At 43.1% G+C, this 26,296-nt stretch overlaps 1 protein-coding gene and 1 long non-coding RNA gene across 4 annotated transcripts in view; one reads left to right on the top strand and one right to left on the bottom strand.

Annotated features, from left to right (window-relative positions):
- LOC132956315 (uncharacterized) overlaps positions 1-26,296 on the top strand; it is a 295,674-nt gene that overhangs the window by 13,243 nt on the left and 256,135 nt on the right. The window lies entirely within an intron of this gene.
- Positions 1-26,296, bottom strand: part of LOC132956295 (NXPE family member 3-like) — a 146,927-nt gene that overhangs the window by 18,430 nt on the left and 102,201 nt on the right. The window contains exons 2-7 of one of the 3 annotated variants that reach the window (XR_009665998.1): positions 7,122-7,246; positions 4,511-5,062; positions 2,046-2,341; positions 1,645-1,715; positions 708-914; positions 19-624 (exon numbers count right to left, since the gene is read on the bottom strand). Coding sequence is in view for 1 of the 3 variants with exons in the window: in XM_061029670.1 (XP_060885653.1) it covers positions 289-624; positions 708-914; positions 1,645-1,715; positions 2,046-2,341; positions 4,511-5,062; positions 7,122-7,238 (1,579 nt within the window). In the remaining 2 variants the exon portion in view is untranslated. Of the gene's footprint in view, positions 1-18; positions 625-707; positions 915-1,644; positions 1,716-2,045; positions 2,342-3,790; positions 3,966-4,510; positions 5,063-7,121; positions 7,247-26,296 lie in introns of those variants that run through there. The other 2 variants (XR_009665999.1, XM_061029670.1) reach the window with 2 other exon arrangements.

The following is a 26,296-nucleotide window of genomic DNA, read 5'->3' as shown; positions in this document are numbered from 1 at the left end:
GAATGCGTTCTGTAAAGCACTTTGTAACCTTGTTTAGATAAGTGCTATATAAATAAAGTTATTATTATTATTAAATGCACTATTGGGGGCACATGTGGGACAATATAATGTTAACCATATTCTTAATGATGGGAGGAGGTGGGTGAACGTGGTGAGGCAGGTGGTGGGCCAGAACCATCTCCCAGGCATCCACCAGCTGAACATTAAGTCCTTTGAACACAGCTCTGACCACCTTGTCCTGTTGAATAGCATACCAGTCATTAAAGGCAAATTTATAGGGGTTTGTACCTCTGAGGTGTGGAGTCCTGATGACCACCAGCGTGTCTGGAGCCCTGTTTAACAGACGAATCACCGCCCTGCGGATACCGTAAAGCCTTCTGATGTAGAATTGCATTGGGAAAGGAGTGAGGTGGGCCCAGATACCAAAAATTACAACTGTGTTGGAGCCACCAACTACATCATCTATTTCATTGGCAATGTAACGCAGCTCACTGGTTGGGATAAGGACGGAAATACTAAGAGGAGGACCGTGTAAGTTGAACTTCACCAAGATGTTTTTTGCATTGTCCCATATCATGAAAGTTCCTACTTTCTTTGGATTATTCAGGTTTATCTCTTTAGCATCTGAAAGTATGAAAAAAGGAGCAGATTAAGCTGTGATATAAATACAATTAAACTGTTGGCTGAAATCACTGTGTATCAACTACCTGGAAGTGAAGCATCAAGGTAATCAAACCACTGCCTGACGGTGGAGTCTCCATACAGGTGGACCACCTTTCCTTTCAGACACTGACTGATGGCAGAGGAGTTGTTGAATTGGTGGACTTTGGTGCCACCTAGTGATCGCCACACACCCTGGTAGTAATACCCAGAGAGTCCAGACATCCCATTGCCTAGACTATCCATGGGTTGCTCTGAGAATTGTTGATCAAAATAAGCATTTGGTTATTAAACGATTGTTGTATAATTTGTCAACAGATCCCCTAAAAAGGCCAAAACAAGGTCTCTGCTTTACCTTACTCATTTTACTTTACACTAATGAGGACATTATACGTATGTCACAAAAGCATTTGTAGTGGCAACTTTCATAAACAGTTTTTATCACTTAGTAGGAGACAATCTGTTACTTAATTCTGAAATATTTACTGTAAATGATATTCTTATTTCTTATGATCTAAATGTTGTGTTTTATTAACATGAACTGAAATCAAAATTCTTAAATTTAATGGACCATGATTAAAATGGCTTCTACAGAGTTCTTTGATGTTTTTCAAAAGATTAAGTTTATGCTTTACTACAATATAGTGAGTGTATGTCTCGAATGCACATGTTTATTGTGGTTAAGGAAAATGTTACCAAATGCCTTTTATTTTACAATGTTTATTATTTAAAGTAAAATATTTACAGATGTTAAGTGGTTTGAGTTTTTTATTAGTACACTGGTACTGAGTTAATGAGATAAGCACTTGCAGCTCTTCCTCAGTTTTGTAGATAGAAGCTGGTTTATTTTTATATTTTTTACTTATATGTATATCTGCTTGAATACAGAGAGTTAGGTTGTATACATTTTTACCAAACCATTTTTATTTTCAAGGTCATATGGAGATTTTTTTTAAAGTTGAAAATAGAAAAGTTGTGCTTTACCTTTCCTTTGAGGCAGCACAGTAACATTGGCCGGTCCTGAAGCCTGAATGAAGACTTGCATGTTGACATTGCTGGGGGGAAAAGCTCCCATGATTAAGAATCTCTTAAACACACTACAATATGTAAATGTCAAATGTGATTTAGTCATCATAAATTACTTTGCCTCCATATTTGGACTCTAAAGATACACTTTATAGTTTTGTTGATGAGAGAGACTTTAATTGTTCAGACTAAGTGTTTTGATAGGTATCATCTTACACTATAAACATCTTAAGATTTCATCTTTGCCTCCTGTAGTTACAAACACGACATTTCCCCCCAGGTGAGACATACTTTACACTTTGTTTATAGTCATTACATGTAAAACTAGATGCATCGTTTCTATTGCTGTGCTCCCTCACCTTTTGAAAAGGTTCGCCTCATTAACCTTGAGTTTTATACCCAATCCTCCGTTTATGTGGTACATCCTGGTATCACAGCTCAGTTCCTTTGGCTTGTAGCAGAACCACGGGTCACCAGTACGGAGGTCAGTGTAGTTGCACTGTGGCTGGTTGGTTTGACGTAGACAAATATTACAGATGGTAGTTTCAGAGATTGAACCTGAGCGGAAGAGGCTCTTTAAGATAGTCCTATCAGGCTGTTCTCTGTTTAGCCTACGGAGGACTGTGATAGCCTCGCTTGAGTGGACAAGCGTCACCTGATAAAACAAAGAACAAGAGTTTAAAGTTATATCATACAAGTCATGCCTACTAATTATTAATTGAATAATTAGAAAACAAAGTTGTATTTTTGGTGTCAGCTGACTGAAGTTGTTCATTTATTTTAAATTAAAAGCTTAAGAGACATTGATGCAAATGGTCAACTCCCCACTAGCTGGCCAGTAGAACTTGTTTACATCAACATGTATATTTTTGGACCTGTCTCATCTTAATTGGATAGGACAGCTGACAACAACAGGAAATGTTGGGAGAAGAAAGTTGGGGATGACATTAAGCAAAGGGCAAAGGTCAGATTTGAACCCCATGCCGCAGCAAAGGGGACTATACCCTATGTAAATTGGGTGCACATCATACCCACTAGGCTATTGGAAGCCCCATAGAATTTGTTTTCTTATAATTATAGACCCTCCACTTGTCTGTGGAGTAAAGCATTCAACAATCCTCACACCATTCTCTGGCCCACAGGAAACATTTTTACATACAGTCACATCAACTGACTAACATTTGCATGAAAATATCTCCAAAAGGATCCAACAACACCAACCTCTTTAGTTCAGTAATTCAACTCAACAAAAAGGTTCATTAAAGTGTTCTACTGATGTCTTATGTAAAGGTAGAGTCAGTGGCATTGTTTGTTGCAGCTTGTGAACACAACATCCAAATTGGGCCCCTCCTCCTGGGCTCACCGTCCCCAGAAGTGCACACTCACTGCAGGTGAGTAGTGTGTAAGTTTCCTGCTTGTACATACACTGCAATACTGCTACATGCTAGCACAAGCTAACCACTGATGTATGACATCTGTATGTCCAACAGAATGCAGGCCAATTCTGCAACCATGAGTGAGAGCCAACCCTCGTTTTTGAACAAGGTTTATCCGTGTAGCGTTTCGTCTCACCTCACTATGATTATATTTTAAGTTATTGCCGTTACTTCCACATCAATCTTATTAGCCGGGGGTTGAATCACAACCAATAACTGAATTGTATCCACTCCTAAACACACCTTCACACTGACATTGGCAGGGGGAAGCACATCCACTCCCCACCCAGAAAACCAAAACATTAAAATGCAGGTAAAGGACAGGGTGTCTGGAAGAGACACAGTCACCACTACAGATGTATGGAGGCCCACTCAAGTCATGATTGAGCATTACTTTTGTCTAAAGTCTATATTTTATTTTTCAGGTAAAAGCTACTGGCTTAATAACGTTTAACCGTTGTGGTAAATACATTTCCTCAATGTTAAGTTTTCCAGAATAGCAGAAGAAAATAACATTTTGTAAGACTGGTTGTAGACGCTTCACTCATCACTGTGACCTGTACACTAACTCACATTGGCCATCTTTGAAGGTGCGCAGGCATATACACTGGCTGAAGCTTATTTATAAAGCTCTTCTTGGTTTGGTGCCTTCTTATTTATGTTCATACCTTCAAAGAACCAGAAGCCACTATGCCTTGTGTTCCTGTGATGTCTTTAAACTGTCTGTGCCTCGTGTCCACACTGAGCTTGGGAAAAGAGTGTTTAGTTTTGCTGCTCCCACCGCATTGAACTTTCTTCAAAATGACTTGAAAATGGTGGAGCTCTTGAAGCCTTTGGCTCGATCTTAAAAGATTAAAAACGTGAGACAATTGGACAGTGCCTGTGTTTCTGAATTGTACTCTGTGATCAAGATTCTGCACTTTATCTGTAAATCAATTTTCACATTGTAAATTGTTGTTCTCTCCTAACTTATTGTTTGTAAACTGTCTCTTCATCATGTAATGCTTTTTATGACATGTGCTGCTGCCCTTTTGGCCAGGTCACCCTTCCTGATCCTGATCTCAATGAGTTATTTATCTGGTTCAATAAAGGTTCAATAAAAAAAATAAAAAAACATGTTTATTTGTGTTGTAAAGTTGTGCATTTTAACAACGGGATCAAAGGTGAATGACTCATTAGAGACCACCAGAAGAGGCAATTGGAGGAACAGCAGTTTTTAAAACTTCCACAATGTCTTTTCTTTTTTCTTACTTTTTATTTTGTTGTTTGTTTGCAAAAGTAAGTCAGGGGGAATGGTTTAGATTTCATGAATTAAATGACCTACAGGACATTGCATTAGGTAATTATTTTGGCATCACTTATTGTACATTTTACATATTGAACTTTACCTCAACCTGTGCACTTCCTTCCCAGAGTAAAGGGAATACAGCAGAGTAGGAGCCATTAAGGTGATCCACCACTCGTCCAGCCACACCTGCTTCAAGTGCCCTGTTGTGCAACCGGGCAACAATTGCATCTCCTCCAGACTTCTTGGGGTTACCTTGGAAGTCGTACATTTTTATCATAACTTCCAGCTGGTCTCCTACATGCCGCTCGTCTCCAACCCCCCCTGGGAGAATGATGAAGGTGCTGTGGGCGGCATTACTTGTCTGACTCAATGAAAAAGGAACTGGCAGAGGAGGAGTTTCAGGCCAAGCAATGGAGTCCAATATGAGACGTTCCTCCTCAGCTTCTGCAGAAGACAGTGGCTTGATGGTGCAGAAGTTGTCAGGCACTGGAGGAGCAGTGGGAGGAGCAGTGTGGGGAGCAGTGGGAGGAGCAGTGGGAGGAGCAGTGTGGGGAGCAGTGGGAGGAGCAGTGGGAGGAGCAGTGTGGGGAGCACTGGGCTGAGTATAGGTCACTTTCTTGTTGATGATGGCAGAGTTTTCTTTATAATTTAGCTGGCAAGTAGTTGAAAAAGAAGGATGGTGACAAAGATGCATCGAACAAATTTACTAAAATAAAATAAACAAAAAAAAGATGGAATATTTGTCCAAATACATTTGTATTATTAATAACTGTTTATTTTTAAAACTTTAATCTGCCGGAAGTCACTTTGGAATTATTCTTAACTTGACCTAAGGACAATAGTCGTTTACATTTCTTGATCTTACAGCATGCTCTCCCCTTATGAACATTTCATTTACAAATGTTCTCTTATTTACTCTTTTCAATGATCAAAGTTGTGTTTTAATTTTTTCCAATTACATATTGTCTACTTTTCCCTCTCAAAGTTAGGTGTTTCTGTATCTGGCGCATTATTAATTTAATGGCGGATTATAGACATTTTATAAGACCAGGCCGATACACTGAGGGCCACTCTATAAAATACTGAAGTAATATCCACTGCAATGATCTCAACATGGGAAAAAAAGTGTTTCGCGACAGAATTGCTCGGGATCTAATATGATGATGTCAGGGGACAAGAAAACAAAGGATCCTTTCTTCTGCCCCTTCATCAACTCCATTTTCCATTGTATGAGCAATTGCACTGCTACGTAACTGTCATTCTAAGTGAGACAACAACTAGGAAGATGTGTGAGTCACTTGAGACAACAGAGTGCCACCAAGATGTCACTCTGTGAATTATGTGATTCTGCAAATCTTTCTATCAAACCAGGAGTGTACAGGAAATGTACAATATGTCACATTTTATTACGTTCTTTACAATAAAATATCTAAATGAATTAAAAATTGACTAAGCTTGTGTTGTAATAACTTTATTTCTACAGTTATGGACTAAGCCTATGTTATATATTTGTCACATCTAACAACAATCTAACAATCTACAATCTAACAACACCCACTGCCCCCTACCTCCCCCCCCCCCCATGAAAATATTTTTTAAAAACCTACAGAAATGTCAAATTAAAGCCGTAGGCCTACCATTAAATGTAAATTAACCAATGCAGGAATAAGATAAAACAATGATATACAATTTATATCAGATTTAATTGAACTCTGTTATACAGCTGCACAGCATAATTTATATGGCAAGGTACAGCAGCTGTCTGAATGGAGCTAGTGCAAATTTATAAAGAGTCTGTGCATATTTTAAAGGCTGAATGTGTGACATTTTACACATAAATACAGCAGAAATCAAGTATATCCTCTGAAAATAACTCTGAGTCATGACTGTCTACAGGGAGTGTGACATCTGAGTCCCGCTGTGATGTTTTCTGAGCCGTATCTACAGCGTGTTAACATGGACGGGACGGCCGGCCGGCTGCTCCCCTCACTCAGTATTAATCTACTGCATATAGCTCTGTTTACATTTGTCAATAATTCAGTTTAATTAAAAAAGATCACTGTCCACTTATATCTCTATTCTACTGCATCTATTTTGTATTTTAACTTTAGTATTTAATTTGGTGTTTTATATTTTTAGTTCAAAGTTTTTGCCTTCTTTGTTATGCTCCTGCTCTGGGTGCCTTTGAATTGCCCCCAGGGGAAAAATAAAGTTTCTTGAAATTAATAGAATTGAATTTATCCTGCTTCATGGAATACCCCTCCGGTCCTCACAGTTATGACATTATTACCCTCCTGATGTCACTTGTTGATGAATAGCCAGCCTGTCTCCTCAACACAAACTCTTTCAATCGGGACTTTAGCATTCATAGCGTAGAGCAGGGGTTCCCAAACATTTCAGCTTCATTGTTGCACTTCTGTGCAAACTTACATTTAATGGATTTTTTCACATATCACTTTCATTTCAGCATAAATCTTACTTAACAACTATCGTTGTTTTTTAAATTCAACTACTTTTTGTATGTATTTTCACAATAATGGGTAAAATATGCATTTTGCAAATCCTAAAACTTTTATTTGTTTATGGAAAGCATCTCGCGACCCCCCTTTCAGTGTCTCAGGAGCCCCCAGGGGGGCCCAATCCCCACTTTAGTACATTGAAAGACACTCAATGACCACCTTTAAAGTGTTACCAATAATCCCAGTTCTCACCTGCAGCAGGTCCATGTTTCTTAGTACAAAGAACAACACAGTCAGAAGGAGAAGGATGACACAGGTCTTCAGAAGTTTCATGTTGACATGGTTACTTATAAAACCTTTTAGCCACATGGTAAGTCCTCCTCTGGTACTGGATTAAAACAACCAAAAGGGGAAACAGACTCTGTGTTAAGTTTATCATATGAATTCTTCTTGAAGACACTTAACTCAGTCATAAAAACCTGTGAATATTTATAGTGTCATCATGTCTCACTACCAACATCAAACTAATCTAGTCAATCGAGAATGTGATAATTATCTGTTACCAAACAGGGAGTTTACAACAAAACAAGTTTTTGGTGCTTGAGGTTTGACAGGAACATAATTATAATGTTCATACTGATGGTCAAATTCTCACAATCAGGTGTGCCAAGGTTACATGGTCTTATGAAATGTACTGAATTCACTTGAGGACAAAATGTTGACTTAAGGTAGGGTTAGTTTCCCTGCAGGCACACAGTAATGGAGGCACGAAGGAAACATGTACATTTAGCCTAATCAATCAATCAATCAATCAATCAATCAATAGAGAGTATATAATGCACTTCTTGTCAAAAGTGACAGGTCTATTGTTCTCATTCTCATTCCCAATGAGAATGCAGTATTAGGATTAGTCCCGCCTCCTGTCCATCCAATGAGAATGCAGCATCAGGATTAAGCCCGCCTCCTGTCCATCCAGTGAGAGGCGAGGTTACCTCATCATTCTTCTGACCAGGGGGGTCGACGAGACGCGACATTGTCCAGGTTTTTTTTTAATCTATACTTTTTAAAATCTTTTTTACAACCGAATTAAAAAATATGTTTACAACGGATCGAAAAATAAACTGCAACGATGCGTTGTAAACAGAAACCTTTAAAAAGACACACAGAAACACCCAAGGATTCTTTAGTATCAGATTCTTTAGCGAGGCGTTGGAAACTAGATTCTACAAAACGAGATAGCAGGGTGCTTTCTGAAACTCCCGTGACATGGTTTCAGGAAAAATGGGAAAGTCCAAAGAAACGTATAGCACATCTATGCCGCCTTCAGGCACCCCCACCTATGCTTCTCCATAAAAATTGGCCGTTGTTATATGGTGGTTGCTGGGGTTACTCGTTCAACTACAGTTCTAACGAAGCCTGTTTTTATCAGCTTCGAGAAGGGGAGCGCTATACCCCTTCGACAGAGTTTAAGGCCAACCTTACCTCCACAGATTGGTCTATCTTGTGCGTGTTTGGATCAACAACGTCGAAGCCAGAAGCCCCTCAAAATGGAGAAAATGGAGAAAGAATTGTATCCAGCATGGTGTGGGAGTCCAAAACTTCAGTCTCCGGCAAATGGTACTTTAGAGCTAGCCATCAGATGTGTACAGAAGCAGAGAAGACCGCCGAGTATTTTGTCCTGGAGTACTTTAGCAGCGAATGTGGGACATTTCAGCCAACATTGCGCATTCCTCTCGAGGAATGGTTGAAAGTGATGGAGGTAGAAGACCGCAATGTTAAACAGCTATATGTCATCAGCCGAACCTTCAGCGATATAATGAGGGTGAAGACGGTTTTGTAAACCGTAGACACCCCCATCTTCTCTACAACAGCCAATCAGGAGCTTCGCCCTCCTCCTCCTCACCATCTAAAGTGTTTAAAAGACACGAGAATTTGTATCTACAAGTACTTTTTTTTTGCCCGCCTCGCGACAATGGAGCTCACTCAGGAAAATCTGCAGCCCTCTCCTCCTCCTACACCACCTCCTTCGCCACCTCCTTCCGACCCTGAGTCAACGCCGTCGCCGACGCGTAGACAGCCAAGACCAACCATCCTGGCGCTTAAACCTAAGCGTACAGCTTCACCACGGAGAAGGGTTAGTAGTAGTCCTTTTCCAGAGTGTCGCAAGAACTTGTTGAAATTTTTTTCGGAGCCTGAGCTTCCGTACCATTCTTGTTCTTCTCTACCATCAACCATGCAGGAAGAGATCGAGCCAGGGTCTCTGCTCGACTCTCAACCATCACCACCGGCGGAACCTCAACCGCTAATACCGGAGCCACCTCCTGCATATTCACCGGCATCACCATCAACCCCGCCATCTCCTGAGCAGCGAGAGGACGAATCAGAGGACGAGTCAGAGGACGGCTCGGAGGCCAACAAAGAGAATGAGACCGACGGTTATCTGTCCGCCGTTCTCATGAACACGGTGAAAGCTGTGGTGGTGTACGTGTTGGACCACGTACTGAAGTTGTATCGACAGGAGATTTGCAACGGCTGTGTGGTGAGTCATCCTAGCCAGCATCAGCACCCGTGCTTGGACGACGAACCCGACTTCTTCTACATGTCACATTTTGAACCTGTGAACAAAAGACTGTTGAAGGAGACGCTTATTTCAGCCGTCTCAAGCGCTCTTGAGAGACGGTTCATTCGTATCTCATCCGGCAGGATCCTCGGGCTCGTGGAGGCCTTTCTGTATGATCTGAAATACGCCACTCGCATTAGCAGTAAAATACAAACGGTACTTGACACGTTGGTTAGCGACAACAGAGCTAAGCAGTGCATGTTGAAGGATGCGTTTGAGATATGGGAAGACAAACAACCAGAGGAGGGTAAAATTGTGCGTGTGGAATTCTAAATCCCGCAAGTTGTGTTGTCGTGATTAAAGATTTCTTCATATTCTCCTGAAAACAAGTAAAAAAAAAATAAAAATAAAACATGGGGAATCTTCCTCAAAGAATGTGGGCCTGTGTAGAAGAACACACGATCGTTTAGTATCTGTTTTGAATCAAGTTATCAAAAACAAGACAAATTGCTATCTGTTTAGAGACGATGAGGTTATTCACAGATTGTGTTTTTGCTCTTACTTTTATTGTAGCTCAAAATGAAAATAATGTGGTGTGAATAAAAACATAAAATGCTATTCATGTTTGTCGTTTTTTCATAAACTTTGGAGAGACTTGGGGTAAACATGTCTGAGAAACGTGTCATGAAAAAAGTGTATTATAACCCCTCTCACCCGGGGAGTTTTGGAGGGTTAGATAGACTACACAGAGCTGTGCAGGATGAAATCGGCGAAAAAGTAAATATGATATGCAGGCTTTGGTGAAACACAACGACGGTTACAATTATCTCTTGACCGTTATAGATGTATTTTCAAAAAAGGCCTACGTAAGGACACTAAAGAGAAAATCAGCCCCCGAGGTTGTCAGGGCCTTTGAGTCTGTTTTGATAGAGAGCCAGAGCCCTGAAAAGTTACAGACAGACGCCGGTAAAGAGTTTTTCAACAGAAATTTCAAGAGCCTGATGAAGAAACACGGCATTACTCACTTTACCACAGGGAGCGATCTCAAAGCCTCGGTGGTGGAGAGATTTAACCGCACGTTGAAAACGAGAATGTGGAGGTATTTCACAGCCAAAAATACACGCAGGTACTTGGACGTGTTGCAGGATTTGCTCAAAAGTTACAACAACAGCTACCACAAGAGTATAAAAATGACCCCTGTGCAGGTCACGGTTGAAAATACTCCTCAAGTTTTTCAAAACCTGTATGGTTCTTTTCCTCTCCGCTACAAAGAAAAGTTTAAGCTTAATTTTAAGCAGGGGGATCTGGTGAGAATATCTAAACTGAGAGGTGTGTTTGATAAAAAGTACGAACAGAGCTTTTCCGACGAGCTGTTTACTGCATCTGAATGCACTCCTCGTCTACCCCGTTTACGAACTCAAAGATTTTGATGGGGAACCAATAAAGGGGACCTTTTATGAAGCCGAGTTGCAAAAAGTACAGGTGGCTCCCGACAAACTCTACCGAGTGGACAAAATTTTAGACAGGAGAGTAGTACGAGGTGAAAAACAGGCTTTGGTACGGTGGAAAAATTGGCCCGAAAAGTTCAACAGCTGGGTCAAGGTCGATCTGAAAGATGCATAAAACCGCTTCTCTCCCGCAACCTTCACTCTGTCACTACAAGTACTCCATCATGGATCAACGGCTCAAGGAGGGTTTTTACATTACCCTACCCTCTAACGCTAGCCTCAATGTGTTTAAAAATAACACAGCCTCTAGATTTCAGGTGGATTTAGCCCAGCATATAGATTTAGAGGGTCCCTGGCAGGTTGCATTGACGGAAATCTCCTACCCTCACACCTGGTTTAACGTGCCTATTGACACGGGATTCTTTGAATGGAGAGATAAACCTGTTGAAGGTGCCGCTTCAGAGCCCGAGGTCAAACGTCAAAAGATTAGAGGAGGTTATTACAGTAACCTGACTCAATTTACACACGAGTTAAATGCCTTTCTAACAAAAATTGGAGCGGATGTGCAAGTAGTATATAGCAACATTCAAAAGAGATATGAATATCAGGCAGGGGGTGCAACTCATCTACGCTTTCATCCCCCCTTGGCCTACATTATAGGGGAAATTCCCGGGATGGCTCCCTACCCGGCAGATATAAAGGGAGGATTCTATCACCTCTTTTGTTACAGTGACATAGTAAGGCACCAGGTGGTGGGTGATGCTTACGCTCCTCTCCTGAGAATCGTTGATGTGAAAGGTACATTCGGGGACGTGATTACCCAGCATTTTAACCCACCCTACTATCTACCTGTAGCCAAAAACCACATTGAAAACATTTCCGTCGAGATTAAAACGGATCAAAATCAACCGCTCAAGTTTACCTTTGGCAAGACGGTGGTGAAATTACATTTTAGACCCGTTTCTTCTCAGCTGTAAAAATGATGCATCAAACCCTCGACCCTCACCGTTTTGTGAGCTATTATGAAAATCAGGTGGGAGGAGCCCTCCCTGGTTTTTACGGGGCCCCTGTAATGTACGGGAAGGGATAGGTTCTGTATTTTCAAGGCTATTTCGTTTTGTATCGCCTCTGGTTAAGAAAGGTTTTGCCATTGCTAAACCCTATCTAAAAACTGCTGCTAAAAACATAGCCTCACAGGCCATCTCCCACGCCATGAGCAGAATAGCCGGAGAAGGAGATTCTCAAGAAGGCTCCGGAGGTATTATGGTGTTGGCCAGAAGACCCAGGAAGAGACCCCCGGGGGACCGTGTTTTAGCAAGGTCTAAAAATAACCGACGCGGGGGAAAGAAGAAATCAGTAGGGAGAGGCCTTGCTAAGGGAAGGAGGTCCGTCGCAGGCAGAAACCTAGACTCTGGAGACATAGTTCTCTAAACAAAAGTTTCAGAGAAAAAACAAAACAAAACAAAACAAAAAATAAAATGGCTTTATTGCATCACAAATCGACAGAGTGTAGCATGGCTGAACTGGATTTATTTTCAGCTCCCATGACGCAGTTGTCTATCGACGAGAAACTCTACACAGAGGTCATGCCTCTGTCGGCCATTACAGATACAGGTCCTATAGAGTTTTTTATACCAGGGGACGGTGAAAAATATTTGGATCTAAATGACACCTTGCTCCATCTCAGGGTGCAAATTACCAACGCTGACGGCACAAACCTAGTGGTCGATGCCCCTGTAGGGTTAATCAATTACCCTCTGAATACAATCTTCAGCCAATGCGATATTATTCTGGGGGATAGACTGATATCGCAGTCCAGCGCCACTCATCCTTACAGGGCTATGATTGAAGCCCTGCTCAACTTTTCAGAAGCTACTCTACAAACACAGTTTAGCTCAGGGCTGTTTTACAAAGACACCGCCGGCTCTATGGACTCTGTGGTGACCGTCAATGGTCCCAATCGCGGTCTACGCAACAGAGCCGAATTTACAGAGCACTCCAGAGAGCTCCACCTGTTGGGACCTCTCCACGCTGATATATTATTCAGCGAGAGGCTCCTTTTGAACTCTGTGGACATGAGAATTAAGCTGACCAGAGTGTCCGACGCCTTTTGTCTCATGGGGGCTGCCAACAGCACCTACCGTCTGAAAATACTGGGTGCTGCTCTGTTTATGAAAAAAGTCAACGTTTCCCCACCTGTGCGTTTGGGTCACACCACAGCCTTGATGAAGGGCAACGCTCTCTACCCTCTGTCACGGGTGAACGTGAAAACCTACTCCATCCCGCAAAACTCGAGGATATGCAACCAGGAGAACCTCTTTCTGGGTACTATGCCAAAGTATGTGGTTATAGGCATGGTACACCACGAAGCTTTTACGGGGAGCAGGGATCTGTCTCCTTTCAATTTCATCCATAACGATGTGGAATACCTGGCCTTGTGTCAGGATGGAAGACAGGTGCCGGCCAAAGCTTTTCAGCCTCAATTTAACAACGGTGTGTCTGTCAGAGAGTTTTACAACATGTTTACAGCTACAGGGAGACACTTGAAGGATTTACCTCTGAGCATCAACAGGAGAGAGTTTGAACAAGGATACTCTCTGTTTGTCTTTAATCTCAACGCCGGGGAGGATGCTGACGCCCTATCCCCCGTCTCCAACGGGAATTTAAGGCTGGAGATGAGATTCAGAGTGCCTTTACCTCAGACCACTACACTGATTGTGTACGCCTGCTACGAGTCTATTTTGGAGATCAACTCTAAAAGGCAGGTCACAGTGTAAACACCAGTTTACCAGCGAGTGTTCTGTAAGGTAACATGGGAAAATACAAACCCCTCGGCAGATACACCGTGGCTCTGATTAACCCAAAGTAGGCGCTCGGATCTTTAAAATCTCTGTAAATGATTTCCGGGTGACCTAGAGGATAAGGGAAGCTGCAGTTTACATACGGGTAGAGAGACGTGACGTCTACGTAACGCACGCTCTCATTCTGTTCTGCCGTATGCCGCAGTCTCACAGCGCAGGTCCTCCCCCCATACAGAGCGTCGCGGGGAAGGAGCGGCTGCGGGGGGTCGTAACGCCTGAGGAACTCTAGCACGCTCGCGTCACTTTTTTTCAATTCATTCCATCTATGCTCCCTCATAACTATCACTTTTACCCCATATACAGATTGTAGCGTTTCCAGCCTCCTCATGGTGCTCGAATGAAGCTCTTCGAATGTGGTGTGGGTGAGCGGACAGCGGTCCTGCGGCTGAAAGCACTGGGGGCACCCGTGATAAAAACAACCTAAAAATTCCCACACATACTTAACGCCCCCCCTCTCTGCATAACCGTCTACACAGTAGGTCCCCAGCTGTTTTTCACCCGCGTTAAGCGCATGGTGAATAAAGATACCTTCTTGGTGAGAGCCATTCTAACCATTGTATGCTGCAGTGTGAGAATGATCTGTATTGTCTTTTGTAGTGGTCGGGTGAAGGGATGGCCAACGAGTTTGGGGTCAGAAAATTAGTGACAAATACTTTCATGCAAGCCGAGGCTATAGTGGAGCGACTAAATGGATCTACCCCCGTCTCCTCAATGAAACCTTTTCTAAATGTTGTACAGGCTTCTGCGAGAATGTTGACGTCATTTTCACAATAAAGGAGCAACTCTTTTGCAAAGTTAAACACGCCGTGACGCACCTGCTCGTACCACGTCTCAAATTTAAGTTTGCCTTCTACCGTCATGCGCTCTGTGCCGTAGGCTTGGGATGAGGGATAGGGACCCACGTACTTCAAAGTCGCTTTTGAGCTAAATCTGTGAGGAAAATAGCCTTTAACTTTATCTTCAAAACCCAGAGCCCTGGGCATTGATGAAAGAGGCATAGTTAAAAAACACAGAGAATCTATGTATTTTTGTTGAAAATCCGGTTCTGTAAAACAGATGACTTTACTCCCATGCATGATAAGAGAAGGTTTTATTCCTAGAGCTATCATAGCGTTGAGAACTAGGTACCCGTCAAATCCTTTTGAATTGTGCGCTATAAACACAGCATTGCGATAGACAGTGTTTCTGAAACGCAGAACAAAGTCGGTGGCGCACGAAGAGCCCGAAGAGCTCCATTTCTCTCCCTTTAAGGATTTTGTGCACACCAGGAACGGTCTGTGCACGGATCTCTCGTCTGTGTATGTTTCAAAGTCGTAAAAAACAATGTTTTGGTTGTGATCTTTGTCGGGTTTTAACTGTTGAATGAAACACTGGTGGTTTTTTTTGCCATCGGCCCTCGGGAAGTATTTCTCCACATATTTTACGGGTTTACACGCGCCGTCAACCCCTGTGTACCATAAACGGTGACATTTTCTGCATTGCTTATACAAATCGCATTGGCTGCGTTTGACGGAGGTTTCTCGCGGAGCCGAGCTTGTTCTCTCCACCTGCTCTTTGTGCTTTCTCATACAGTAATCCGAACGACACGTATGGTGACAGTCTGCGCAAGAAACGGGCTGAAATGTCAGTTTACAACACCGGGGGTCTAAACACACAGAGCAGTGATCCCAACAGCGATGGCTGCATACGCTGTCGTATCCTGTATAGCACTCTTTACAGACATAAGAAGTGCCCAAAAAAGACTTTAGAGTTTTTTATGCCATAGTAATGATTTTCATGGAGAAAAAGATACGCTGTTTTGTCTTTTTTGGGAGTTGCTGTGTGAAATATAGCGAGGGTGCGGCTGCCTTTATTTCTGTAAAACACTACGATCTTACAGTCTAAAGCCTTTTCAAAGAGTGACACGTCACTAAAACTCACATCTCTGTGATCTGTGAATCCCACTCTGTTCTGAAACTCCGCCCCTATTCTCTCAGCCTCTCTGTGACTGATGGACGGATGTAGCAGGAGAGCCAGATTAATGGCAAAACACAGATTGTTGTCTGGGTTTTCTACAACGTAGAGAAATCTCCTCCTTTTATTAACCACTTCGTTATCTAACATAGAATCCAACTTTATACGACCTGCACCACGCGGATTACGAATCAACTGAACCACTAATTCTAGATCCTGATCGGTCATGAGTGACATATTAGACTGAACGAGTTCATCCAACAAGTTTTGAAAAGTTGCTAGACCTGTGTCAGCTTAGTTTGTTCTCGCTAAGCGGGACACGTTCTTAGCAAAGTGTTGTCCCCTCAGTTCCATTTGAATAATATCCTGCGCTTGCGCTTGGGAAAAGATTCTGTCACACAGTTCCTGAGCCGTACCCATGACACTGCCGTAGAAATCTCCGTAATCAGCCACACCTGAAGGAGTGGGAAACCTTAATATCTGTCTTATTTCAACGTTGTTAAATCTATCACGAATCACTACAACGGGTTGAGACTGCGGTAGAGGGTCCCTCTGGGGAACTCCATCAACTGTCTCATCTCCCAATTGTTGCTGCGGTGTTCGCGACCGAGGCGGTGATAATGCTGGGGTTAAAGGGTCAAGAATGCGTTCTCCATCTACAGAGGAGACGGGACGGGGTGATAGGATTTGCTCCGTGTTACCCCCTGTCTGAATTTCCAAAAGCTCCAGGGCATCATCTAAATCTCTGAAGCGTTCTAATTGTGATACTCCGGGGTCGGGTTCATTGTTGGGAGAGCGTGCGGCCCTGTGTGAAGGCGTGCAGGGCTCAGAGAGGTATGAATTGGAGGTTTCATTCTCTAAGCTGACAGTCTCTAACAACGAGTGAAAATGATCTAAACTTTCGACAATGGAATGAGCATGATTCAAATCCTCTAATGCATTGTTTAAAGCTAAAAATGGGTCCTGGGGAGTTTCGGGGTACTCCTCAGGATCCATGATTTACTAATAAAAAAAAATTAAAAAAAATAAAAACATTAAAACATAAAAACATTAAAACATAATACCCCTTCTTGCGTTGTTGTTGTTGCAAAAGTACTCTTAAGAACCCTTTGGAAGTTTTGGCAATATCTACAGACAGGACCCCATGGTACGTGGGTGTAACGGCTTCTCCTCCTGTCTCGTCTCTCTCTCTGTCGGCGTCCTAAAGGGGGTTTGGGTCACCCCTGAATTTAACAAGGCTCTGGACATGGGTTATCGCCTGTCACAAATCACAGAGGTCTGGCATTTTGAAAGTCGCGACGATTCAATCTTTTTAAAGTACATGCAGACGTTTTTAAAAGGAAAGCAAGAGGCGTCGGGTTACCCTCCCGAAGCTGTAGACCAGGAGAGCAGAGAAAAATACATCAGGGATTATCAAGAGCATCAGGGCATCTTGTTGGACGCTAACAAAATTAAACCAAATCCAGCCAAAAGACAAGTCTCGAAATTATGTCTCAACAGTTTTTGGGGAAAGTTTGCGCAGAGAAGCAACCTCTGCCAGACGGTGCTTGTTACAGAGCCTGAAGAGTTTTTCTCTTTAATGTTCTCAGAAAAACACTTTATCAGATACTTTTCTTTTCTAAACGACAGAGTGGCTCTGGTCCAGTGGATCTACGGCGAGCGGTACATTGCCCCGCCGAATAAAGTAGACAACGTGTTCATCGCCGCTTTCACGACGGCGTACGGGCGTCTAAAATTGTACGACTATTTACAACAAATGCAGGAGAGAGTGCTTTACTTTGACACAGACAGCCTCATTTACACGACTAAAACAGGAGAGAATGCGCTGGAGCTGGGCAATTATCTGGGGGACTTGACGGACGAGTTGGAGGGAGACACCATACAGGAATTTGCCGCCGCTGGGCCTAAAAGTTATGCTTATCAAACGAGAACGAACAATGTTGTTTTGAAGGTTAAAGGTATAACCCAGACACATGCCTGCTGTGAGAAAATCAACTTTGACAGCGTGAAAAAACTGGTGGAGGGTTTTGTGAAGCGTTCACGCAGACGACACCCTGCAGCGCAGGGTGCAGAGAGGGATGAGGAGCAGGAGGATGAGGAGGAGGAGGAGGGTTTTTTTCTTGAAACCCCCCAACAGGGAATTCAGCGTGATAAGAAAGGTTTCCTTCTCAAAAACACGTCATTTCAAAAAAGGTTTCGTGTAGTGTTTGACAAGAGAAGGCTGCTGCCTAACGGTCATACTCTGCCTTTTGGTTTTTGAGGGGTAAAAAAAAAAAAAAAATGTCACATATGGCTGAAGAAATAGAGTTTGATCCTAGATTGTGTGTTCCCTTTTCATGTCAGATTGTAGGACCTAGTGGTTGCGGGAAGACCCATTTTGTAAAAAATGTTTTAGAAAACTGCAAAGATGTTATGCAACGAGTCCCTGACAATATTGTATGGATTTATACTTCTTGTCAACCGATGTATGATGAACTGCAACAAGTTAATAAAAATATTAAATTCATCGAAGGACTGCCTGATTCTTTTGACGACCCTGATTTGTTTCCCCCTCATCAAACGCACCTCGTTATATTGGACGATGTGTTATTACAGGCAGCTGAGCATCCTGAAGTGGCAAGAATTTTCACGCAATACAGGCATCATAAAAATATGAGCGTGATGTTGCTTACTCAAAATCTTTTTTACAAAGGTAAATACAGTCGCACCATCAGCTTGAACACCAACTACCTGGTGCTCTTTAACAACCCGCGAGACAAGCTGCAGATCAATGTGTTGGCTCAGCAAATATTTCCAGGGAGAAAAAGCTTTTTTCTTCAGAGTTTTGAAGACGCCACTCAGAACCCCTTTTCATATTTAGTTGTAGATCTCACGCCGAGTTGTCCAGAGCGCTACAGACTAAGAGCCGGCATACTGCCTCATCAGTGGCCCGTGGTTTATTTGCCTAAAAAATCAGTCTAAAAATGTCTGAACGCATAAAAAGGAACGCTCCTCTGCTGAGCGCTTTATGTCACTGCACACCTCGGAAGCGGAGAGATATTCTCCGACGCTGCTCACCAGACTTTCTTCAGTGTATCAGTGAAATCTGTTTAAATCTATTAAAGGGAAACGTCCCTCTCACGCCCTGTCAATATAAGAAACTGAAAAAGCAGAAAAAAACCATCAGACTGCTGGCTGATAAAAAAAAATCTCTGAAAAACAGACACGCTGCTTTGGTGAGACAGTCGGGAGGGTTTCTTTTACCGTTGCTCTCTGCCGTGGTGCCTATATTAGGCCAGCTTGTAGGAGGTCTGGTGAATAGAGGATAACTTTGTGGACAGATATGGCAAATCAGCAAAAAGCAACTCAAAAGATGTATCTGTTGAACGCTCAGCAAATGAGTCGTCTGACTCATTCAAACCCTACGCCCACGATGGTCGGTGAAACCCAGACTCAATCGATGAGACGCACGGCTGAAGGTGATTTGGATGAACAGATGAGGGCAGTGCTAAACGAACCTGGACTAAATCCTTATAAAAAAATTAAAAAATACAACGCGCTGTTGCAGAGATATCTCGCATTTATCAAACAAGATGTAAAAGACGAGAAAAGTCACACAAGACCGTCTAAAGTCTCTGAAGAAGAAGAAGAAGAAGGAGAAGGGGGGCAGCAGCAACAGCAGCAGCAGCAACAATGGGGAGATGAGACAATTGCTGAATTGTTACAATCCATTCCCCAGAGGGATCGAAAAAATGCCTCTTATATCTTGAGAAAAATGAGTAAAAACGGCGAGACGCGGTGGACTGACAAGAGTGAATTTGTTTACAAGGGGAAAGTGATCAGAGGCTCCCATATGATGGATCTGATTAAACACCTGTCATCATAAGAGCCCAGAGATCTGAGCCCAAGGGGTGGTTGGGTTTTTTAAATACTCTGAGCGTGTTAAACATCCCTCTATCCTCCGTGAACAACCCCGATGCTCGTGAACAATACCGCAGACTGATGTCGGACGGGGAGCGAGGGTCAAAGAGAACAATTGTTTTATCCCCAAAGTGGAGCACGCCTATGACAGAGAGGACAGGCGGTGGAGGAGAAGAAGAAGACATAGCTTGGGATGCATCCCCGCTTATAACTAAGAGACAAAATAAAAATAAAAAAACAAAATCTCCTTGGATTAGTTTTACTTTATAGTTGTAACCTTGCTATTAATAATAATAAAAACTCGTCATTTCAAAAAGGTTTCGTCTTTCTTGTCTTTTATTTCACAAGTTGTAACAATGTTTAAACATTTGTAAAGAACACACGGTATGGTTAAAAGATTGACATTTATAACGCTTCACACAGCTTTGATATTTTTTCACAAACGCAGTTACAGTCTCGTCATTTTTTAATTCATCCTCTTTATACAACGCTAAAACATTTTCAAAACTTTGCCCGCAGGCTCTATGACATAAATAATAAACACAGTGTTGACCGCAGGCTGAAGAGAAGGTATGCTGCAACTGTCTGTTGTGATATAAAATAGCGCTGGAACGGTCTTTTAAAAACTGTAAAATGTGTTTAGGGTAGTAAGAAAAACGAGGAGGAAATCCAAATGAATCAAAAAAAGTTGCCGTTCCATCTTTCTCCAGGGTCAGGGCCAGCCAGTGCTCCCCCGGCTCATGCGCAGGGTGTGTGTTGACGATGAAGTAGGCGGGGGTTTTAAAAGATGACGTCAGCAGCTGATCCGAGGCCCACACTCCACAGAAAACGTCTCCCACTAAGCGAGTCATTAGACTCTCTATTTGATGGCTGTTCATGTTCTTCTTTTTTAGTAATAATCCACCATTACCTGCCTTTTAGAGTTGATCTCCAAAATAGACTCGTAGCAGGCGTACACAATCAGTGTAGTGGTCTGAGGTAAAGGCACTCTGAATCTCATCTCCAGCCTTAAATTCCCGTTGGAGACGGGGGATAGGGCGTCAGCATCCTCCCCAGCGTTGAGATTAAAGACAAACAGAGAGTATCCTTGTTCAAACTCTCTCCTGTTGATGCTCAGAGGTAAATCCTTCAAGTGTCTCCCTGTAGCTGTAAACATGTTGTAAAACTCTCTGACAGACATACCGTTGTTAAATTGAGGCTGAAAAGCTTTGGCCGGCACCTGTCTTCCATCCTGACACAAGGCCAGGTATTCCACATCGTTATGGATGAAATTGAAAGGAGACAGATCCCTGCTCCCCGTAAAAGCTTCGTGGTGTACCATGCCTATAACCACATACTTTGGCATAGTTCCCAGAAAGAGGTTCTCCTGGTTGCATATCCTCGAGTTTTGCGGGATGGAGTAGGTTTTCACGTTCACCCGTGACAGAGGGTAGAGAGCGTTGCCCTTCATCAAGGCGGCAGCATGACCCAAACGCACGGGCAGGGAAACGGTGACTTTTTTCATAAACAGAGCAGCACCCAGTATTTTCAGACGGTAGGTGCTGTTGGCAGCCCCCATGAGACAAAAGGCGTCGGACACTCTGGTCAGCTTAATTCTCATGTCCACAGAGTTCAAAAGGAGCCTCTCGCTGAATAATATATCAGCGTGGAGAGGTCCCAACAGGTGGAGCTCTCTGGAGTGCTCTGTAAATTCGGCTCTGCTGCGTAGGCCGCGATTGGGACCATTGACGGTCACCACAGAGTCCATAGAGCCGGCGGTGTCTTTGTAAAACAGCCCTGAGCTAAACTGTGTTTTTAGAGTAGCTTCTGAAAAGTTGAGCAGGGCTTCAATCATAGCCCTGTAAGGATGCGTGGCACTGGACTGTGATATCAGTCTATCCCCCAGAATAATATCGCATTGGCTGAAGATTGTATTCAGAGGGTAATTGATTAACCCTACAGGGGCATCGGCCACTAGGTTCGTGCCGTCGGCGTTGGTAATTTGCACCCTGAGATGGAGCAAGGTGTCATTTAGATCCAAATATTTTTCACCGTCCCCTGGTATAAAAAACTCTATAGGACCTGTATCTGTAATGGCCGACAGAGGCATGACCTCTGTGTAGAGTTTCTCGTCGATAGACAACTGCGTCATGGGAGCTGAAAATAAATCCAGCTCGGCCATGCTACACTCTGCCGATTTGTGATGCAATAAAGCCATTTTATTTTTTGTTTTGTTTTGTTTTGTTTTTTCTCTGAAACTTTTGTTTAGAGAAATATGTCTCCAGAGTCTAGGTTTCTGCCTGCGACGGACCTCCTTCCCTTAGCAAGACCTCTCCCTACTGATTTCTTCTTTGCCCCGCGTCGGTTATTTTTAGACCTTGCTAAAACACGGTCCCCCGGGGGTCTCTTCCTGGGTCTTCTGGCCAACACCATAATACCTCCGGAGCCTTCTTGAGAATCTCCTTCTCCAGTTATTCTGCTCATAGCGTGGGAGATGGCCTGCGAGGCTATGTTTTTAGCAGCTGTTTTTAGATGGGGTTTAGCAATGGCAAAACCTTTCTTAACCAGAGGCGATACAAAACGAAATAGCCTTGAAAATACAGAACCTATCCCTTCCCGTACATTACAGGGGCCCCGTAAAAACCAGGGAGGGCTCCTCCCACCTGATTTTCATAATAGCTCACAAAACGGTGAGGGTCGAGGGTTTGATGCATCATTTTTACAGCTGAGAAGAAACGGGTCTAAAATGTAATTTCACCACCGTCTTGCCAAAGGTAAACTTGAGCGGTTGATTTTGATCCGATTTAATTTCGACAGAAATGTTTTCAATGTGGTTTTTGGCTACAGGAAGGTAGTATGGGGGGTTGAAATGTTGTGTAATCACGTCCCCGAATGTACCTTTCACATCAACGATTCTCAGGAGAGGAGCGTAAGCATCACCCACCACATGGTGCTTTACTATATCACTGTAACAAAAGAGGTGATAGAATCCTCCCTTTATATCTGCCGGGTAGGGAGCCATCCTCTCGTTGAAAATAACCCATCTCCCGGGAATTTCCCCCATAATGTAGGCCAAGGGGGGGTAAAAACGTAGATGAGTTGCACCCCCTGCCTGATATTCATATCTCTTTTGAATGTTGCTATAGACTGTTAGCACATCCGATCCAATTCTTTTTAGAAAGGCATTTAACTCTTGTGTAAATTGAGTCAGGTTACTGTAATAACCTCCTCTAATCTTTTGACGGTGGACCTCGGGCTCTGAAGTGGCACCTTCAACAGGTTTATCTCTCCATTCAAAGAATCCCGTGTCAATAGGCACGTTAAACCAGGTGTGAGGATAGGATATTTCCGTCAATGCAACCTGCCAGGGGCCCTCTAAATCTATATGTTGGGCTAAATCCACCTGAAATCTAGAGGCTGTGTTATTTTTAAACACATTGAGGCTAGCGTTAGAGGGTAGGGTAATGTAAAAACCCTCCTTGAGCCGTTGATCCATGATGGAGTACTTGTAGTGACAGAGTGAAGGTTGCGGGAGAGAAGCGGTTTTATGCGTCTTTCAGATCCTTGGCCTTGACCCAGCTGTTGAACTTTTCGGGCCAATTTTTCCACCGTACCAAAGCCTGTTTTTCACCTCGTACTACTCTCCTGTCTAAAATTTTGTCCACTCGGTAGATTTTGTCGGGAGCCACCTGTACTTTTTGCAACTCGGCTTCATAAAAGGTCCCCACTATTGGCTCCCCGTCAAATTCTTTGAGTTTGTAAACAGGAGGTAGACGAGGAGTGCATTCAGATGCAGTAAACAGCTCGTCGGAAAAGCTCTGTTCGTACTTTTTATCAAACACACCTCTCAGTTTAGATATTCTCACCAGATCCCCCTGCTTAAAATTAAGCTTAAACTTTTCTTTGTAGCGGAGAGGGAAAGAACCATACAGGTTTTGAAAAACTTGAGGAGTATTTTCAACCGTGACCTGCACAGGGGTCATTTTTATACTCTTGTGGTAGCTGTTGTTGTAACTTTTGAGCAAATCCTGCAACACGTCCAAGTACCTGCGTGTATTTTTGGCTGTGAAATACCTCCACATTCTCGTTTTCAACGTGCGGTTAAATCTCTCCACCACCGAGGCTTTGAGATCGCTCCCTGTGGCAAAGTGAGTAATACCGTGTTTCTTCATCAGGCTCTTGAAATTTCTGTTGAAAAACTCTTTACCGGCGTCTGTCTGTAACTTTTCAGGGCTCTGGCTCTCTATCAAAACAGACTCAAAGACCCTGACAACCTCGGGGGCTGATTTTCTCTTTAGTGTCCTTACGTAGGCCTTTTTTGAAAATACATCTATAACGGTCAAGAGATAATTGTAACCGTCGTTGTGTTTCACCAAAGCCTGCATATCGCAAAGGTCTGCCTGAAATTGAACCAGAGGTCGGGGTACAAACACTCTATTTCGGGTAAAATGTACTCTGGCTGGTTTATGGAGAGTGTAAGTGTCCTGCTCTGAGAGGAATTCTTTGACTTTTTCGATATTTACTTTTTTACCGGTTTCATCCTGCACAGCTCTGTGTAGTCTATATAACCCTCCAAAACTCCCCGGGTGAGAGGGGTTATAATACACTTTTTTCATGACACGTTTCTCAGACATGTTTACCCCACGTCTCTCCAAAAGTTTATGAAAAAACGACAAACATGAATAGCATTTTATGTTTTTTTTTTATTATTCACAACACATTATTTTAGCTACAACAAATGAGCAAAAAAAAAACACAATCTGTGAATAACCTCGTCTCTAAACAGATAGCAATTTGTCTTGTTTTTAATAACATGATTTAAAACAGATACTAAACGATCGTGTGTTCTTCTACACAGGCCCACATTCTTTGAGGAAAATTCCCCATGTTTTTTTTTAGTTTTTTTTTTACTTGTTTTCAGGTGAATATGAAGAAATCTTTAATCACGACAACACAACATGCAGTATTTAGAATTCCACACGCACAATTTTACCCTCCTCTGGTTGTTTGTCTTCCCATATCTCAAACGCATCCTTCAACATGCACTGCTTAGCTCTGTTGTCACCAACCAACACATCAAGTACCGTTTGTATTTTACTGCTAATGCGAGTGGCGTATTTCAGATCATACAGAAAGGCCTCCACGAGCCCGAGGATCCTGCCGGGTGAGATACGAATGAACCGTCTCTCAAGAGCGCTTGAGACGGCTGAAATAAGCGTCTCCTTCAACAGTCTTTTGTTCACAGGTTCAAAATGTGACATGTAGAAAAAATCAGGTTCTTCGTCCAAGCACGGATGCTGATTCTGACTAGGATGACTCACCACACAGCCGTTGCAAATCTCCTGTCGATACAACTTCAGTACGTGGTCCAACACGTACACCACCACAGCTTTCACCGTGTTCATGAGAACGGCTGACAGCTGACCGTCGGTTTCATTTTCTTTGTTGGCGTCCAAGTCGTCATCTGAAACGTCCTCTGATTCGTCCTCTCGCTGCTCAGGTGATGGAGGACTTGATGGTGATGCCGGTGAATATGCAGGAGGTGGCTCCGGTATTAGCGGTTGAGGTTCCGCCGGTGGTGATGGTTGAGAGTCGAGCAGAGACCCTGGCTCGATCTCTTCCTGCATGGTTGATGGTAGAGAAGAACAAGAATGGTACGGAAACTCAGGCTCCGAAAAAAAATTCAACAAGTTCTTGCGACACTCTGGAAAAGGACTACTAACCCTTCTCCGTGGTGAAGATGTACGCTTAGGTTTAAGCCCCAGGAGGGTTGGTCTTGGCTCTCTACGCGTCGGCGACGGTGTTGACTCAGGGTCAGAAGGAGGTGGTGAAGGAGGAGGAGTGGGCTGCAGATTTTCCTGAGTGAGTTCCATTTGTCTCGAAGCGGGCCAAAAAAAAAGTACATGCTGATTCAAATTCTCGGGTCTTTTAATCACTTTTTTTTAGATGGTGAGGAGGAGGAGGGCGAAGCTCGTGATTGGCTGTTGTAGAGAAGATGGGTGTGTCTACGGTTTACAAATCCGTCTTCACCCTTATTATATCGCTGAAGGTTCGGCTGATGACATATAGCTGTTTAACATTGCGGTCTTCTACCTCCATCACTTTCAACCATTCCTCGAGAGGAATGCGCAATGTTGGTTGAAATATCCCACATTCGCTGCTAAAGTACTCCAGGACAAAATACTCTGCGGTCTTCTCTGCTTCTGTACACATCTGATGGCTAGCTCTAAAGTACCATTTGCCGGAGACTGAAGTTTTGGACTCCCACACCATGCTGGATACAATTCTTTCTCCATTTTCACCATTTTGAGGGGCTTCTGGCTTCGACGTTGTTGATCCAAACACGCACAAGATAGACCAGTCTGTGGAGGTAAGGTTGGCCTTAAACTCTGTCGAAGGGGTATAGATCTCCCCTTCTCGAAGCTGATAAAAAAACAGGCTTCGTTAGAGCTGTAGTTGAACGAGTAACCCCAGCAACCACCATATAACAACGGCCACTTTTTATGGAGAAGCATAGGTGGGGGTGCCTGAAGGCGGCATAGATGTGCTATTCGTTTCTTTGGATTTCCCCATTTTTCCTGAAACCATGTCACAGGAGTTTCAGAAAGTACCCTGTTATATCGTTTTGCAGAGTCTAGTTTCCATCGCATCGCTAAAGATTCTGATACTAAACATTCCTCGGTTGTTTTCTGCTTACAATGCATCGTTGCAGTTTTTATCTCTCGA

The sequence above is a fragment of the Labrus mixtus genome, chromosome 22, assembly GCF_963584025.1.
Source record: "Labrus mixtus chromosome 22, fLabMix1.1, whole genome shotgun sequence".
NCBI classification, from domain to species: Eukaryota; Metazoa; Chordata; class Actinopteri; order Labriformes; family Labridae; genus Labrus; species Labrus mixtus.
The sequence above is the reverse complement of the archived record's forward strand: the minus strand, read 5'-3'. Positions and strand labels throughout refer to the sequence as shown.